Raw genomic sequence first — 17,419 nt, forward strand, 5'->3', positions numbered from 1 at the left:
GACATAATTCTATTATAATTTATAGACTGGTCAGACATGATTATATTATAATAATACAGACTGGTCAGACATAATTCTATTATAATAATATAGACTGGTCAGACATAATTCTATTATAATTTATAGACTGGTCAGACATGATTATATTATAATAATACAGACGGGTCAGACATAATTATAATAATACAGACGGGTCAGACATAATTATAATAATACAGACGGGTCAGACATAATTATATAATAATAATACAGACGGGTCAGACATAATTATATAATAATAATACAGACGGGTCAGACATAATTATATTATAATAATACAGACGGGTCAGACATAATTATATAATAATAATACAGACGGGTCAGACATAATTATATTATAATTTATAGACTGGTCAGACATAATTCTATTAGAATAATATAGACTGGTCAGACATAATTCTATTATAATAATATAGACTGGTCAGACATAATTCTATTAGAATAATATAGACTGGTCAGACATAATTCTATTAGAATAATATAGACTGGTCAGACATAATTCTATTATAATAATATAGACTGGTCAGACATAATTCTATTATAATAATATAGACTGGTCAGACATAATTCTATTAGAATAATATAGACTGGTCAGACATAATTCTATTATAATTTATAGACTGGTCAGACATGATTCTATTATAATAATATAGACTGGTCAGACATAATTCTATTATAATAATATAGACTGGTCAGACATAATTCTATTATAATTTATAGACTGGTCAGACATGATTATATTATAATAATACAGACTGGTCAGACATAATTCTATTATAATAATATAGACTGGTCAGACATAATTCTATTATAATTTATAGACTGGTCAGACATGATTATATTATAATAATACAGACGGGTCAGACATAATTATAATAATACAGACGGGTCAGACATAATTATAATAATACAGACGGGTCAGACATAATTATATAATAATAATACAGACGGGTCAGACATAATTATATAATAATAATACAGACTGGTCAGACATAATTCTATTAGAATAATATAGACTGGTCAGACATAATTCTATTATAATTTATAGACTGGTCAGACATGATTCTATTATAATAATATAGACTGGTCAGACATAATTCTATTATAATAATATAGACTGGTCAGACATAATTCTATTATAATAATATAGACTGGTCAGACATAATTCTATTAGAATAATATAGACTGGTCAGACATAATTCTATTATAATTTATAGACTGGTCAGACATGATTCTATTATAATAATATAGACTGGTCAGACATAATTCTATTATAATAATATAGACTGGTCAGACATAATTCTATTATAATTTATAGACTGGTCAGACATGATTATATTATAATAATACAGACTGGTCAGACATAATTCTATTATAATAATATAGACTGGTCAGACATAATTCTATTATAATTTATAGACTGGTCAGACATGATTATATTATAATAATACAGACGGGTCAGACATAATTATAATAATACAGACGGGTCAGACATAATTATAATAATACAGACGGGTCAGACATAATTATATAATAATAATACAGACGGGTCAGACATAATTATATAATAATAATACAGACGGGTCAGACATAATTATATTATAATAATACAGACGGGTCAGACATAATTATATAATAATAATACAGACGGGTCAGACATAATTATATTATAATTTATAGACTGGTCAGACATAATTCTATTAGAATAATATAGACTGGTCAGACATAATTCTATTAGAATAATATAGACTGGTCAGACATAATTCTATTATAATAATATAGACTGGTCAGACATAATTCTATTATAATAATATAGACTGGTCAGACATAATTCTATTAGAATAATATAGACTGGTCAGACATAATTCTATTATAATTTATAGACTGGTCAGACATGATTCTATTATAATAATATAGACTGGTCAGACATAATTCTATTATAATAATATAGACTGGTCAGACATAATTCTATTATAATTTATAGACTGGTCAGACATGATTATATTATAATAATACAGACTGGTCAGACATAATTCTATTATAATAATATAGACTGGTCAGACATAATTCTATTATAATTTATAGACTGGTCAGACATGATTATATTATAATAATACAGACGGGTCAGACATAATTATAATAATACAGACGGGTCAGACATAATTATAATAATACAGACGGGTCAGACATAATTATATAATAATAATACAGACGGGTCAGACATAATTATATAATAATAATACAGACGGGTCAGACATAATTATATTATAATAATACAGACGGGTCAGACATAATTATATAATAATAATACAGACGGGTCAGACATAATTATATTATAATTTATAGACTGGTCAGACATAATTCTATTATAATTTATAGACTGGTCAGACATAATTCTATTATAACAATACAGACAGATGCTATAGCTTACACACAGGCCATACATGATACAGACACCAGATGACTAGGGCGCCTTTATCATTCTTATTTCTATGGGGTGAAACACAACACAGAGAAAACAACACAACACAGAGAAACATCAAAGACTCAATACAGACAGATGGTCAGACATAACGAAGACACTAGCCATCATACATCATCACAGCTGACAGAACACAGACAGAACTTACTTTCTGAGGATGGCCAGGTTCTCATCCTCCTCTGACAGTGAGGTACTTCTGCTGCTCTGTAGCTGGCCCTCCACCTGAGAACACAGGATAGGATGAGGATCTACTGAAATGACTGGAGCTAGTGTCTCATTTAACATACATACTACTGGTATGACAATACTACCCCACAGTAAAAGACTGACCAAAGTAAGAGGAACCTCTACTTACTGTTCTACTGCTGACCCCATTCACAGAGTCTCCCTCTGAGCAACTCTTCTCCAGCACTCTCTTTGCTATGGCGCAGAGGAAGAGAGATGTGCGGACATGGTGGGAAATTGACACTATACACGTATCTAAATATACATTGACTGTTCCAGTTAAAAGAGCATTAACTCTATGTTGGTGGTATGTTAGGACTGGTGGTATGTAAGGACTGGTGGTATGTTAGGACTGGTGGTATGTTAGGACTGGTGGTATGTTAGGACTGGTGGTATGTTAGGACTGGTGGTATGTAAGGACTGGTGGTATGTTAGGACTGGTGGTATGTAAGGACTGGTGGTATGTTAGGACTGGTGGTATGTTAGGACTGGTGGTATGTAAGGACTGGTGGTATGTTAGGACTGGTGGTATGTAAGGACTGGTGGTATGTAAGGACTGGTGGTATGTTAGGACTGGTGGTATGTTAGGACTGGTGGTATGTAAGGACTGGTGGTATGTTAGGACTGGTGGTATGTTAGGACTGGCGGTATGTTAGGACTGGCGGTATGTTAGGACTGGCGGTATGTAAGGACTGGTGGTATGTTAGGACTGGTGGTATGTAAGGACTGGTGGTATGTAAGGACTGGTGGTATGTAAGGACTGGTGGTATGTTAGGACTGGTGGTATGTTAGAACGGGTGGTATATTAGGACTGGTGGTATGTTAGGACTGGTGGTATGTTAGGACTGGTGGTATGTTAGGACTGGTGGTATGTAAGGACTGGTGGTATGTTAGGACTGGTGGTATGTTAGGACTGGTGGTATGTTAGGACTGGTGGTATGTTAGGACTGGTGGTATGTTAGGACTGGTGGTATGTTAGGACTGGTGGTATGTTAGGACTGGTGGTATGTAAGGACTGGTGGTATATTAGGACTGGTGGTATGTTAGAACTGGTGGTATGTTAGGACTGGTGGTATGTTAGGACTGGTGGTATGTTAGGAGTTGTGGTATATAAGGGGCTCACCTGGCGAGCAGAGTGGGGACTTGATGAAGGCTTCAGGCCTTGGGGCCACAGGCTGGACTGGCCTGGTTTGTTTGGCTGCCAGCTTCTTCAGACTGACCATCCTCTTCTCAAACATCTCCTGCACGGATACCTGCTTCTGAAAGACTTTATCTATTTGGTCCTGAGGGAGGAGGAAAGGAAAGGAAAGGGGATATGAGAGGAGAGGAAAGGGGGAGATGAGAGGAGAGGAAAGGGGAGATGAGAGGAGAGGAAAGAGGGAGATGAGAGGAGAGGAAAGGGGGAGATGAGAGGAGAGGAAAGGGGGAGATGAGAGGAGGAGAGGAAAGGGGGAGATGAGAGGAGGAGAGGAAAGGGGGAGATGAGAGGAGGAGAGGAAAGGGGGAGATGAGAGGAGAGGAAAGGGGAGATGAGAGGAGAGGAAAGGGGAGATGAGGAGAGGAAAGGGGGAGATGAGAGGAAAGGGGATATGAGAGGAGAGGAAAGGGGGAGATGAGAGGAGAGGAAAGAGGGGAGATGAGAGGAGAGGAAAGGGGAGATGAGGGGAGAGGAAAGGGGGAGATGAGGGGAGAGGGAGATGAGAGGAGGAGAGGAAAGGGGATATGAGAGAGAGGAAAGGAAAAGGGGAGATGAGAGGAGAGGAAAGGGGATATGAGCGGAGAGGAAAAGAGGGGAGATGGGAGGAGAGGAGAGGAAAGGGGATATGAGAGGAGAGGAAAGAGGGGAGATGAGAGGAAGAGAGGAGAGGAAAGGGGAGATGAGAGGAGAGGAAAGGGGAGATGAGAGGAGAGGAAAGAGGGGAGATGAGAGGAGAGGAAAGGGGGAGATGAGAGGAGAGGGGGAGATGAGAGGAGGAGAGGAAAGGGGATATGAGAGGAGAGGAAAGGAAAAGGGGAGATGAGAGGAGAGGAAAGGGGATATGAGCGGAGAGGAAAAGAGGGGAGATGAGAGGAGGAGAGGAGAGGAAAGGGGATATGAGAGGAGAGGAAAGGGGGAGATGAGAGGAGAGGAAAGGGGGAGATGAGAGGAGAGGAAAGGGGGAGATGAGAGGAAAGGGGATATGAGAGGAGAGGAAAGGGGAGATGAGAGGAGAGGAAAGGGGGAGATGAGAGGAGAGGAGAGGAAAGGGGGAGATGAGAGGAGAGGAAAGGGGGAGATGAGAGGAGAGGAAAGAGGGGAGATGAGAGAAGGAGAGAAGAGGAAAGGAGAGAGGAGTGCAGAGGACCAAGGAGCAACATTACTGTGGGACACTCACAGGTGTTGACAGCTGTTTTTTAAATTTTATTTGCGTTGACTTATTGACGTTATGATGACAGATTTGAGTGATATCCAGACATGGATTCATGTCAGAGAGCTGGATCCCCTTACCCTGAAGTCCTGGTTGAGCACTGTCTTGTAATCACTGTAGATGGAGCTAGGATCAGTTAGTTTGTTGTGTCCCGCAGTATCTAGGTAACGCTCCATTTCCTGCAGCGCTGACTCCGCCCCTTCATGTGACTGACACTTGTCCACGGGCTGGGAGGCCAGCAGGTAGAGGCCATCACCACACCATTTAGCAGCCTGAGAGAGAGAGAGAGAGAGAGAGAGAGAGAGAGAGAGAGAGAGAGAAACAAATCATGAGAAACAAATCATGAGAAAACAAAAAGATAATTACTTGACACATTGGAAAGAATTAACAAAAAAACAGAGCAAACTAGAATGCTATTTGGCCCTAAACAGAGAGTACACAGTGGCAGAATACCTGTCCACTGTGACTGACCCAAACTTAAGAAAAGCTTTGACTATGTACAGACTTAGTGAGCATAGCCTTGCTATTGAGAAAGGCCGCCGTAGACAGACCTGGCCCTCAAGAGAAGACAGGCTATGTGCACACTGCACACAAAATGAGGTGGAAACTGAGCTGCACTTCCTAACCTCCTGTCCAACGTATGACCATATTAGAGATACATATTTCCCTCAGATTACACAGATCCACAAAGAATTTGAAAACAAATCCAATTTTGAAAAACTCCCATATCTACTGGGGGAAATTCCACAGTGTGTCATCACAGCAGCAAGATTTGTGACCTGTTGCCACAAGAAAAGGGCAACCAGTGAAGAACAAACACCATTGTAAATACAACCCATATTTCTGCTTATTTATTTTCCCTTGTGTACTTTAACCATTTGTACATCGTTACAACACTGTATATATGTATATATGTATAATATGACATTTGTAATGTATTTATTGTTTTGAAATTTCTGTATGTGTGATGTTTACTGTTAATTTGTATTGTTTATTTCACTTTTGTATATTATCTACCTCACTTGCTTTGGCAATGTTAACACATGTTTCCCATGCCAGTAAAACGCCCCTTGAATTGAATTGAATTGAATTGAGAGGGAGAGAGAGAGAGAGAGAGAGAGAGAGAAAGAAAGAGAGAGAGAGAAAGAGGGAAAGTGAGTTTTTAGAGGTTCATGAGGTGGTGTGTGAGAGTACGCGTGTGTGTGTGTGTTTGATTTCATTTGATTGACTTTATGTGTGTGTGTGTGTGTGTGTGTGTGTGTGTGTGTGTATCTATATCTATATATATATATATATATATATATATATATATATATATATATATATTGGGGCAAAAAAGTATTTAGTCAGCCACCAATTGTGCAAGTTCTCCCACTTAAAAAGATGAGAGAGGCCTGTAATTTTCAACATAGGTACACTTCAACTATGACAGACAAAATTGAGAGAAAAAAATCCAGAAAATCACATTGTAGGATTTTTTATGAATTTATTTGCAAATTATGGTGGAAAATAAGTATTTGGTCAACTACAAACAAGCAAGATTTCTGGCTCTCACAGACCTGTAACTTCTTCTTTAAGAGGCTCCTCTGTCCTCCACTCGTTACCTGTATTAATGGCACCTGTTTGAACTTGTTATCAGTATAAAAGACATCTGTCCACAATCTCAAACAGTCACACTCCAAACTCCACTATGGCCAAGACCAAAGAGCTGTCAAAGGACACCAGAAACAAAATTGTAGACCTGCACCAGGCTGGGAAGACTGAATCTGCAATAGGTAAGCAGCTTGGTTTGAAGAAATCAGCTGTGGGAGCAAATATTAGGAAATGGAAGACATACAAGACCACTGATAATCTCCCTCGATCTGAGGCTCCACGCAAGATCTCACCCCGTGGGGTCAAAATGATCACAGTGAGCAAAAATCCCAGAACCACACGGGGGAACCTAGCGAATGACCTGCAGAGAGCTGGGACCAAAGTAATAAAGCCTACCATCAGCAAGGGCATTGAAGATGAAACGTGGCTGGTCTTTCAGCATGACAATGATCCCAAACACACCGCCCGGGCAACGAAGGAGTGGCTTCGTAAGAAGCATTTCAAGGTCCTGGAGTGGCCTAGCCAGTCTCCAGATCTCAACCTCATAGAAAATCTTTGGAGGGACTTGAAAGTCCGTGTTGCCCAGCAACAGCCCCAAAATATCACTGCTCTAGAGGAGATCTGCATGGAGGAATGAGCCAAAATACCAGCAACAGTGTTTGAAGACTTGCACAATTGGTGGCTGACTAAATACTTTTTTTGCCCAACCAATCAGCGCATATTATGCGAGAGCTCGCAATTTTGACCAATCCCCGCACTTTTAGCGCATAAAAGGGTCCAATCAAAAGCGGGTTCGTAATTTTGACCAATTACTGTGCTGTTACCATGGAAAATGGCCCAATTCAACAAAGTTTTCACCCCTGGCCTGTCAGCGTATTCACGTGCGAAGATGATGGGTGATTGTTGATGGCTGATAGGCAGTACAATGAACAGAAATCAATCTCATTTGCCAACAAAAATAACAGTTAACGAGCGCACAAAAAAATTCAAAATGTTTTTGTAAACTGGAGAAATTCAACAATCAACAGTCACTTCGAATAAGCAAAGCATATGAAAATGTCAGAACAGTTCCCACAACAGCGGCAGACCACTGTGACTGAAGTGGTAGCATGGAACTCCGCTAACCTTGTCTTTAGTTGGGTCGTCGGCACTCTGCTCTCCCCAGTCTAACCTTGGCTTTAGTAGGGTGGTCGGCACTCTGCTCTCCCCAGTCTAACCTTGGCTTTAGTAGGGTGGTCGGCACTCTGCTCTCCCCAGTCTAACCTTGGCTTTAGTAGGGTCGTCAGGACTCTGCTCTCCCCAGTCTAACCTTGGCTTTAGTAGGGTGGTCAGCACTCTGCTCTCCCCAGTCTAACCTTGGCTTTAGTAGGGTGGTCGGCACTCTGCTCTCCCCAGTCTAACCTCGGCTTTAGTAGGGTGGTCGGCTCTCTGCTCTACCCAGTTTAACCTCGGCTTTAGTAGGGTGGTCGGCTCTCTGCTCTCCCCAGTCTAACCTTGGCTTTAGTAGGGTGGTCGGCGCTCTGCTCTCCCCAGTCTAACCTTGGCTTTAGTAGGGTGGTCCACACTCTGCTCTCCCCATTCTAACCTTGGCTTTAGTAGGGAGGTCGGCTCTCTGCTCTCTCCAGTCTAACCTTGGCTTTAGTAGGGTGGTCGGCACTCTGCTCTCCCCAGTCTAACCTTGGCTTTAGTAGGGTGGTCGGCACTCTGCTCTCCTCAGTCTAACCTCGGCTTTAGTAGGGTGGTCGGCACTCTGCTCTCCTCAGTCTAACCTCGGCTTTAGTAGGGTCGTCGGCATTCTGCTCTCCCCAGTCTAACCTCGGCTTTAGTAGGGTGGTCAGCACTCTGCTCTTCCCAGTCTAACCTTGGCTTTAGTAGGGTGGTCGGCACTCTGCTCTCCTCAGTCTAACCTCGGCTTTAGTAGGGTGGTCGGCACTCTGCTCTCCTCAGTTTAACCTCGGCTTTAGTAGGGTCGTCAGCACTCTGCTCTCCCCAGTCTAACCTTGGCTTTAGTAGGGTGGTCGGCGCTCTGTTCTCCACAGTCTAACCTTGGCTTTAGTAGGGTGGTCGGCACTCTGTTCTCCACAGTCTAACCTTGGCTTTAGTAGGGTGGTTGGCACTCTGTTCTCCCCAGTCTAACCTCGGTTTTAGTAGGGTGGTCGGCACTCTGCTCTCCCCAGTCTAACCTTGGCTTTAGTAGGGTGGTTGACACTCTGCTCTCCCCAGTCTAACCTTGGCTTTAGTAGGGTGGTCGGCACTCTGCTCTCCCCAGTCTAACCTTGGCTTTAGTAGGGTGGTTGACACTCTGCTCTCCCCAGTCTAACCTCGGTTTTAGTAGGGTGGTCGGCACTCTGCTCTCCCCAGTCTAACCTTGGCTTTAGTAGGGTGGTTGACACTCTGCTCTCCCCAGTCTAACCTTGGCTTTAGTAGGGTGGTCAGCTCTCTGCTCTCCCCAATCTAACCTTGGCTTTAGTAGGGTGGTTGACACTCTGCTCTCCCCAGTCTAACCTTGGCTTTAGTAGGGTGGTCAGCTCTCTGCTCTCCCCAGTCTAACCTTGGCTTTAGTAGGGTGGTTGACACTCTGCTCTCCCCAGTCTGTCTATGGAGAGCACTGCTCAAAGCACTGAGTGTAATTTGTCAGCTTTGCCATTATAAACTCACTGTAAAACTTAATATGGATCACAAAAGCTAATACGGACTTTTCTGGATAAGAAAAAATGCAATAGTACATATCAATCATATATTCTGTCCTTACGAACCTTCAGAAAAAATCACAATCTCAAGTATTTTGAAGTCAACTTATTAGAAAGACATTACTTTTTTATTGCTGTATATGAAATGAACGTGAAAAAAACATCGCAAAATGTATCGCAGAATTTCAGAAAAGCTGCCGCAAAATCAAGCAGTTTTGGCCTCAGAAATCACACAAAAAATTACGAAAACCTGGAGGGACTGTTTAGAAGTGGTTTCTATGCAGCAATTCGACCACGAAAACCTGGAGGGACTGTTTAGAAGTGGTTTCTATGCAGTAATTCAACCACGAAAACCTGGAGGGACTGTTTAGAAGTGGTTTCTATGCAGTAATTCAACCACGAAAACCTGGAGGGACTGTTTAGTAGTGGTTTGTATGCAGCAATTCAACCACGAAAACCTGGAGGGACTGTTTAGAAGTGGTTTCTTTGCAGTAATTTGACCATGAAGGCCTGATTCACGCAGTCTGCTCTGAACAGTTGATGTTGAGATGCGTCTGTTACTTGAACTCTGTGAAGTGTTTATTTGGGCTGCAATTTCTGAGGCTGGTACCTCTAATGAACTTATCCTCTGCAGCAGCATGAAGCACATTGAGGGAATGTGAAGAGTGTGCCAAACTGTCATCAAGGCAAAGGGTGGCTACATTGAAGAATCTCAATCGTAAGATATATTTAGATTTGATAAAAACACTTTTTTGGTTGCTACATGATTCCATAAGTTTTATTTCATAGTTTTGATGTCTTCACTATTATTCTACAATGTAGAAAATAGTAAAAAATAAAGAAAAACCCTTGAATGAGTAGGTGTGTCCAAACTTTTGACTGGTACTATATATGTGTGTGTGTGTCTGTACATACAGTCTGTGTGTATATATACAGTATATGTGTGTACAGTTGAAGTCGGAAGTTTATATACACTTAGGGTGGAGTCAGTAAAACTCGTTTTTCAACCACTCCACAAATTTCTTGTTAACAAACTATAGTTTTGGCAAGTTGGTTAGGACATGTACTTTGTGCATGACACAAGTAAGTTTTCCAACAGTTGTTTACAGACAGATTATTTCACTTATAATTCACTGTATCACAATTCCAGTGGGTCAGAAGTTACTATACACAAAGTTGACTGTGCCTTTAAACAGCTTGGAAAATTCCAGAAAATTATGTCATGGCTTTATAAGCCTCTGATAGGCTAATTGACATCATTTGAATCAATTGGCGGTATACCTGTGGATGTATTTCATGGCCTACCTTCAAACTCAGTGCTTCCTTGCTTGACATCATGGGAAAATCAAAAGATATCAGCCAAGACCTCAAAAAAAAAATTGGAGACCTCCACAAGTCTGGTTCATCCTTGGGAGCAATTTCCAAAAGCCTGAAGGTACCACGTTCATCTGTACAAACAATAGTACGCAGGTATAAACAACATGGGACCTGGCCGCCGTCATACCGCTCAGGAAGGAGACGTATTCTATCTCCTAGAGATGAATGTACTTTGTTGAGAAAAGTGCAAATCAATCCCAGAACAACAGCAAAGGACCTTGTGAAGATGCTGGAAGGAACAGGTACAAAAGTATCTATATCCACAGTAAAACGAGTCCTATATTGATATAACCTGAAAGGCCGCTCAGCAAGGAAGAAGCCACTGCTCCAAAACCGCCATAAAAAAGCAAGACTACGGTTTGCAACTGCACATGGGGACAAAGATCGTACTTTTTGGAGAAATGTCCTCTGGTCTGATGAAACAAAAATAGAACTGTTTGGCCATAATGACCATTGTTATGTTTGGAGGAAAAAGGGGGAGACTTGCAAGCCGAAGAACACCATCCCAACCGTGAAGCACGGGGGTGGCAGCATCATGTTGTGTGGGTGCTTTGCTGCAGGAGGGACTGGTGCACTTTACAAAATAGAGGACATCATGAGGAGGAAAGTGATGTGGATATATTGAAGCAACATCTCAAGACATCAGTCAGGAAGTTAAAGCTTGGTCGCAAATGGATCTTCCAAATGGACAATGACACCAAGCATACTTCCAAAGTTGTGGCAAAATGGCTTACGGACAACAAAGTCAAGGTATTGGAGTGGCCATCACAAAGCACTGACCTCAATCCTACAGAAAATGTGTGGGCAGAACTGAAAAGTGTGTGCGAGCAAGGAGGCCTACAAACCTGACTCAGTTACACCAGCTCTGTCAGGAGGAATGGGCCAAAGTTCACCGAACTTATTGTGGGACGTTTGTGGAAGGCTACCCGAAACATTTGACCCAAGTTAAAGAATTTAAAGTCAATGCTTCCAAATACTAATTGAGTGTATGTAAACTTCTGACCCACTGTGAATGTGATGAAGGAAAAAAAATCTGAAATAAATCCTTCTCTCTACTATTATTCTGATATTTCACATTCTTAAAATAAAGTGGTGATCCTAACTGAGCTAAGACAGGTAATTTTTACTAGGATTAAATGTCAGGAATGGTGAAAAACTGAGTTTAAATGTATTTGGCTAAGGTGTATGTAAACTTCCGACTTCAACTTTACACTACTGTTCAAAAGTTACTTCGAAATTCTCGTTTTTGAAAGAAAAGCATAAAAATAAAAAAATCCATTAAAATAATATCAAATTGATCAGAAATACAGTGTATACATTGTTAATGATGAATTTGGGAGAAATGTTGTCAGTAGTTTATAGAATAAAACAAAAATGTTAATTTTACCCAAACACAAACCTATAAATAAATAGTAAAACCAGAGAAACAAATCATTTTGCAGTGGTCTCTTCATTCTTTCCGGACTGTATATATACATATATATATATATATATATATATATATATGTATGTGTGTGTGTATATACCTGTTTATAGTATATCTGTGTATATACAGTACGTGTGTGTGTGTGTCTGTCCCTCTCACCCTCTCCAGATTGTGGTGTAGTTCCATAGCTCTGAGTAGGTGATCTTTCCTTGCTCTCAGGGTGGAACTAAGTTCCTTGCTCACGGCTCGGAGCTCGCTGCATTTGGGCTGGATGGAGTCCTCAGCATAGTGAGAGCTCTGGATCAACTCGTCACCCTCACGGGCCAAAGCCTGGGCTTCGTCCAATACCTCCTACAGAGAGAGAGAGAGTGTGAGGGAGGGAGGGAGGGAGGGGGGAGGAGAGGGAAAGAGAGAGAGAGAAAGGGGGAGAGTGTGAGAGAAAGAAAGAGAGTGTGTGCGTGAGAGAGAGAGAGAGAGAGAGAGAGAGAGAGAGAGAGAGACAGAGAACAGGGAGATGATATGTGCTGTAGATAATGTGTGTATCAGTGTGTGTGTTTACTTACTAAGACTCTCGCCTCGTGGCTGTTCAGGTCACAGAAGATGTGATCAGCATGGGCAGGGTTTATTCCCACCTCTGAGAAAGCTGTCAATCTCTCTGCCACCTGGTCCAGTAGACATCTCATCTGGAAGAGAATCACAACAGAACACACACAGAGGCAATGACTTTTGGTAGGACATACACAAAGATCCAGATGTACATGCATCAACACAGGTGGCTGTGTCACTGTCCCACAGATGTACCAAGATCAGCTGTGTCACTATGTTGCTCTGTGGTGTATTGCTTTCAGATACTGTAGCTAGTCTATGTTACCCAAGGTGTACAGACGTCAGGTGTGTGTGTGTTTGTGTGTGTGTGTGTGTGTGTTGTCCCACTCACCTCTCTGAAGTTGTGTTCAAAGTGGCGGAGCTGCAGACATTTCTCCAGCTTGGCCTGGTGTGTCCCCCAGAACTCATCACACGCCCGCTCTGTCTCATCCAACTGGGACAACAGTCTGATAGAGGAGAGGTGAGAGGGATAGAGGATAGGGAATGACAGAGATGGGGAGGAAAAGATGGGGAGGGCCAGTTCTGTCCCTCTGTGTGCGTTCTGTCCCTCTGTGTGCGTTCTGTCCCTCTGTGTGCGTTCTGTCCCTCGGTGTGCGTTCTGTCCCTCGGTGTGCGTTCTGTCCCTCGGTGTGCGTTCTGTCCCTCGGTGTGCGTTCTGTCCCTCGGTGTGCGTTCTGTCCCTCGGTGTGCTTTCTGTCGCTCTGTGTGCTTTCTGTCGCTCTGTGTGCATTCTGTTCACTCTACTGAGTTGAATGTGAAAGGTGCCAGACTGTGTAGTCTTCGCTGTCAACAGAGTTTCCCAAAATACTACATCTGACCTGAGAGCAGCCAGCACTGCCAGTCTTTATCATGGTGATGAGCATACGCTGCTGTGTGTTCTAAACTCCTGCATTGGTCTGGAGTGTTCTAGATTTCCTGTGTATAGTATATCTGACCCTACTGTGACCCTTGGTTCCCAGTGTGTGTTATAACCTCAGTGTTCTAGGTTCCCAGTGTGTGTTATAACCCCCAGTGTTCTAGGTTTTCAGTGTGTGTTCTAACCCCAGTGTTTTAGGTTCTCTGTCTGTTCAACCCCAGTGTTCTAGCTCCTCTGTGTGTTCAACCCCAGTATTCTAGGTTCTCTGTGTGTTATAACCCCAGTGTTCTAGGTTCTTAGTAGGTGTTATGTTCCCAGTGCTCTAGGTTCTCAGTATATGTTATAACCCCAATGTTCTAGGTTCTCAGTGTGTGTTCTAACCCCAGTGTTCTAGATTCTCAGTGTGTGTTCTAACCACAGTGTTCTAGGTTCTCAGTCTATGATCTAACCCCAGTGTTCTAGGTTCTCAGTGTGTTATAACCCCAGTGTTCTAGGTTCTCAGTGTGTGTTCTAAGCCCAACCCCAGTGTATGTTCTAACCCCAGGGTTCTAAATTGTACGTGTGTGTTCTAAGTCTAACCCTAGTGTTCTAGGCTGTTAGTGTATGGTCTAACCCCAGTGTCAAGGTTCCCAGTGTGTGTTCTAACCTCTGTACGGTGGACAGGTTCTCCAGTTCGCCCTGGTTCCTGTTGTGATCGGGATCTCTGACCACTGGCTCATTAATACTGTCCAACAGTCTGCTGCCCTGTCCTAGAGCCACATGTAGATCCTCCTGGAGGTACACCCACATCCCAGCAGTCAGATACACACACACTACCACTCTGAGTTCAGTAGTGTGGGATAAAGAACACTATACAACAGCTCATTTAGATTCAACACAGACGGATTGTCATTAAATACACTCAGCCTCAAGTGTGTGTGTGTGTGTGTGTGTGCTCTGTACCTTCATCTTGTCTTTCTTGTCAGTGTGTGATCTCAGTAAGTTTGCAGTAGCCTGGATGTCATTGGGTAGTTCAGTCTCTGCTAGCTCTGTCCCAAACGACTGCAGGATCTGAGCTGTTCTCTTCACCATCAAAGCAAAGCCCTCCATGTCCTAGACACAGATGGATGAAACACATTAGTTGACAACATACACAGCTTTACTGGTAAAAGTCATTAGTTAAAAAGTAGGAAACTGGGCCAAGGTGTTTATGATGTGTGTATTTACAGTGTATTTGTTGGTTGTGTGTTTGCTGGCTGTATTTGTATTGACACGGTTGACAACTCCATTGTGTCCTCGTCCCAGAGCGCTAAGAACCTTGGCGTGATCCTGGACAACACCCTGTCGTTCTCAAATAACATCAAGGCGGTGGCCCGTTCCTGTAGGTTCATGCTCTACAACATCCGCAGAGTACGACCCTGCCTCACACAGGAAGCGGCGCAGGTCCTAATCCAGGCACTTGTCATCTCCCGTCTGGATTACTGCAACTCGCTGTTGGCTGGGCTCCCTGCCTGTGCCATTAAACCCCTACAACTCATCCAGAACGCCGCAGCCCGTCTGGTGTTCAACCTTCCCAAGTTCTCTCACGTCACCCCGCTCCTCCGCTCTCTCCACTGGCTTCCAGTTGAAGCTCGCATCCGCTACAAGACCATGGTGCTTGCCTACGGAGCTGTGAGGGGAACGGCACCTCACTACCTCCAGGCTCTGATCAGGCCCTACACCCAAACAAGGGCACTGCGTTCATCCACCTCTGGCCTGCTCGCCTCCCTACCACTGAGGAAGTCAGTTCCCGCTCAGCCCAGTCAAAACTGTTCGCTGCTCTGGCCCCCAATGGTGGAACAAACTCCCTCACGACGCCAGGACAGCGGAGTCAATCACCACCTTCCGGAGACACCTGAAACCCCACCTCTTTAAGGAATACCTAGGATAGGATAAAGTAATCCTTCTCCCCCTTCCCCCTTAAAAGACCTAGATGCACTATTGTAAAGTGGCTGTTCCACTGGATGTCATAAGGTGAAAGCACCAATTTGTAAGTCGCTCTGGATAAGAGCGTCTGCTAAATGACTTAAATGTAAATGTAAATGTATTTGAGTGTGTGTACTCACGGTACGGTGTGAGATCCACTGCTCGTGGCAGTACTCCTGCGTTCCTCCCAGCTCAGTAGTCAATTGTGTCTGGTCTATGTAGGAGTGAAGCTCAGTCACAGAACTCAACATAATCACCTACATGCACACCCTCACACATACCCACACACACACACACACACACACACACACACACACACACACACACACACACACACACACACACACACACACACAAACACAAATTCAGGATAGAAAAACATAATAGTGAATCTAATGACAATAATTTAAAAAGCTGTCTATGAATGTGTGTGTGGTGTGTGTGTGGGGCTGCTGTCTGTACGTACCGGCACCTTCATCTTGAACTCATCCTTGTTGAACTTGAACAGGATGTCTGATAGAGTCCTCTGGAATAATGTGGTGGGCCTCAATACCAGAACCAACTGCAGGTTCCCTGGGAATGAACCCTAGACACACACACACACACAGAGAGGGGAAGGAAGGAGGGGGTAGAGAGGAATAGAGAGAGGGGGGTAGAGAGAGGGATAGAGAGAGGAGGATAGAGAGGGATAGAGAGAGGATAGAGAGAGGGGTAGAGAGGGGGGATAGAGAGAGGGGTAGAGAGGGGGATAGAGAGGGGTAGAGAGAGAGGGATAGAGGGGGGGATAGAGAGGGATAGAGAGAGGGGGATAGAGGGGGATAGAGAGGGATAGAGAGAGGGGTAGAGAGGGGGGATAGAGAGGGGGTAGAGAGAGAGGGATAGAGAGGGGATATAGAGAGGGGGATAGAGAGAGAGAGGATAGAGAGAGAGGGATAGAGGGAGAGGGATGATGAGAGGGATAGAGAAAGGGGGTAGAGAGGGTGGATAGAGAGAGAGAGGGATAAAGAGGGGATAGAGAGAGAGGGATAGAGAGAGAGGGACAGAGAGAGGGATATAGAGAGGGGGTAGAGAGCGAGGGATAGAAAGAGGGGTAGAGAGGGGGATAGATAGAGAGAGGGATAGAGAGAGAGGGATCATGAGAGGGATAGAGAGGGGATCGAGAGAGGGGATAGAGAGGGATAGAGTGAGGGGTAGAGAGAGAGGGATAGAGAGGGGGTAGAGAGAGGGATAGAGAGGGGGTAGATAGAGAGGGAAAGAGAGGGGGTAGAGAGAGAGGGATAGAGAGGGGATAGAGAGAGGGGGATAGAGAGAGAGAGAGGGATAGAGATAGAGGGATAGAGAGAGAGGGATGATGAGAGGGATAGAGAGGGGAATAGAGAGAGAGGGATAGAGAGGGTGTAGAGAGGGGGGATAGAGAGAGAGACAGGGTATAAGGACATTTGACACCTCAGGATAGCAGGCTGTGACATTTATCTCTGTGTTACCAAGATTCCACTGCGTGCATAATGTAGCCAGCCAGGTCATCCATGTCTGAAGATGTCAGGTGATGACGTGGAAACTGGCAACTAGGGGCAACAGCGGGTGTTGTGGATAGGGATGGTGGATGGACATAAGCATCTGCCACTAGGCTACCCTTGGGGCGTCAGGGTAGCCTAGTGGTTAGAGCGTTGGACTAGTAACCGGAAGGTTGCAAGTTCAAACCCCCGAGCTGACAAGGTACAAATCTGTCGTTCTGCCCCTGAACAGGCAGTTAACTCACTGTTCCTAGGCCGT

General features: G+C 43.5%; 1 protein-coding gene across 9 annotated transcripts in view; it reads right to left on the reverse strand.

The window, feature by feature from the left end:
• The window catches only part of LOC115116696 (guanine nucleotide exchange factor DBS-like), a 63,574-nt gene that overhangs the window by 28,286 nt on the left and 17,869 nt on the right, over positions 1-17,419 (reverse strand). For all 9 annotated transcript variants that reach the window (XM_065015223.1, XM_065015220.1, XM_065015233.1 and 6 more), the window contains exons 4-14: positions 16,113-16,232; positions 15,787-15,903; positions 14,645-14,794; positions 14,349-14,473; positions 13,178-13,292; positions 12,804-12,923; positions 12,400-12,591; positions 5,235-5,426; positions 3,870-4,029; positions 2,877-2,941; positions 2,670-2,743 (exon numbers count right to left, since the gene is read on the reverse strand). In XM_065015223.1, coding sequence (XP_064871295.1) covers positions 2,670-2,743; positions 2,877-2,941; positions 3,870-4,029; positions 5,235-5,426; positions 12,400-12,591; positions 12,804-12,923; positions 13,178-13,292; positions 14,349-14,473; positions 14,645-14,794; positions 15,787-15,903; positions 16,113-16,232 — 1,430 coding nt within the window. The remainder of the gene's footprint in view (positions 1-2,669; positions 2,744-2,876; positions 2,942-3,869; positions 4,030-5,234; positions 5,427-12,399; positions 12,592-12,803; positions 12,924-13,177; positions 13,293-14,348; positions 14,474-14,644; positions 14,795-15,786; positions 15,904-16,112; positions 16,233-17,419) is intronic.

The sequence above is a fragment of the Oncorhynchus nerka genome, linkage group LG3 (genome assembly GCF_034236695.1).
Source record: "Oncorhynchus nerka isolate Pitt River linkage group LG3, Oner_Uvic_2.0, whole genome shotgun sequence".
NCBI classification, from domain to species: domain Eukaryota; kingdom Metazoa; phylum Chordata; class Actinopteri; order Salmoniformes; family Salmonidae; genus Oncorhynchus; species Oncorhynchus nerka.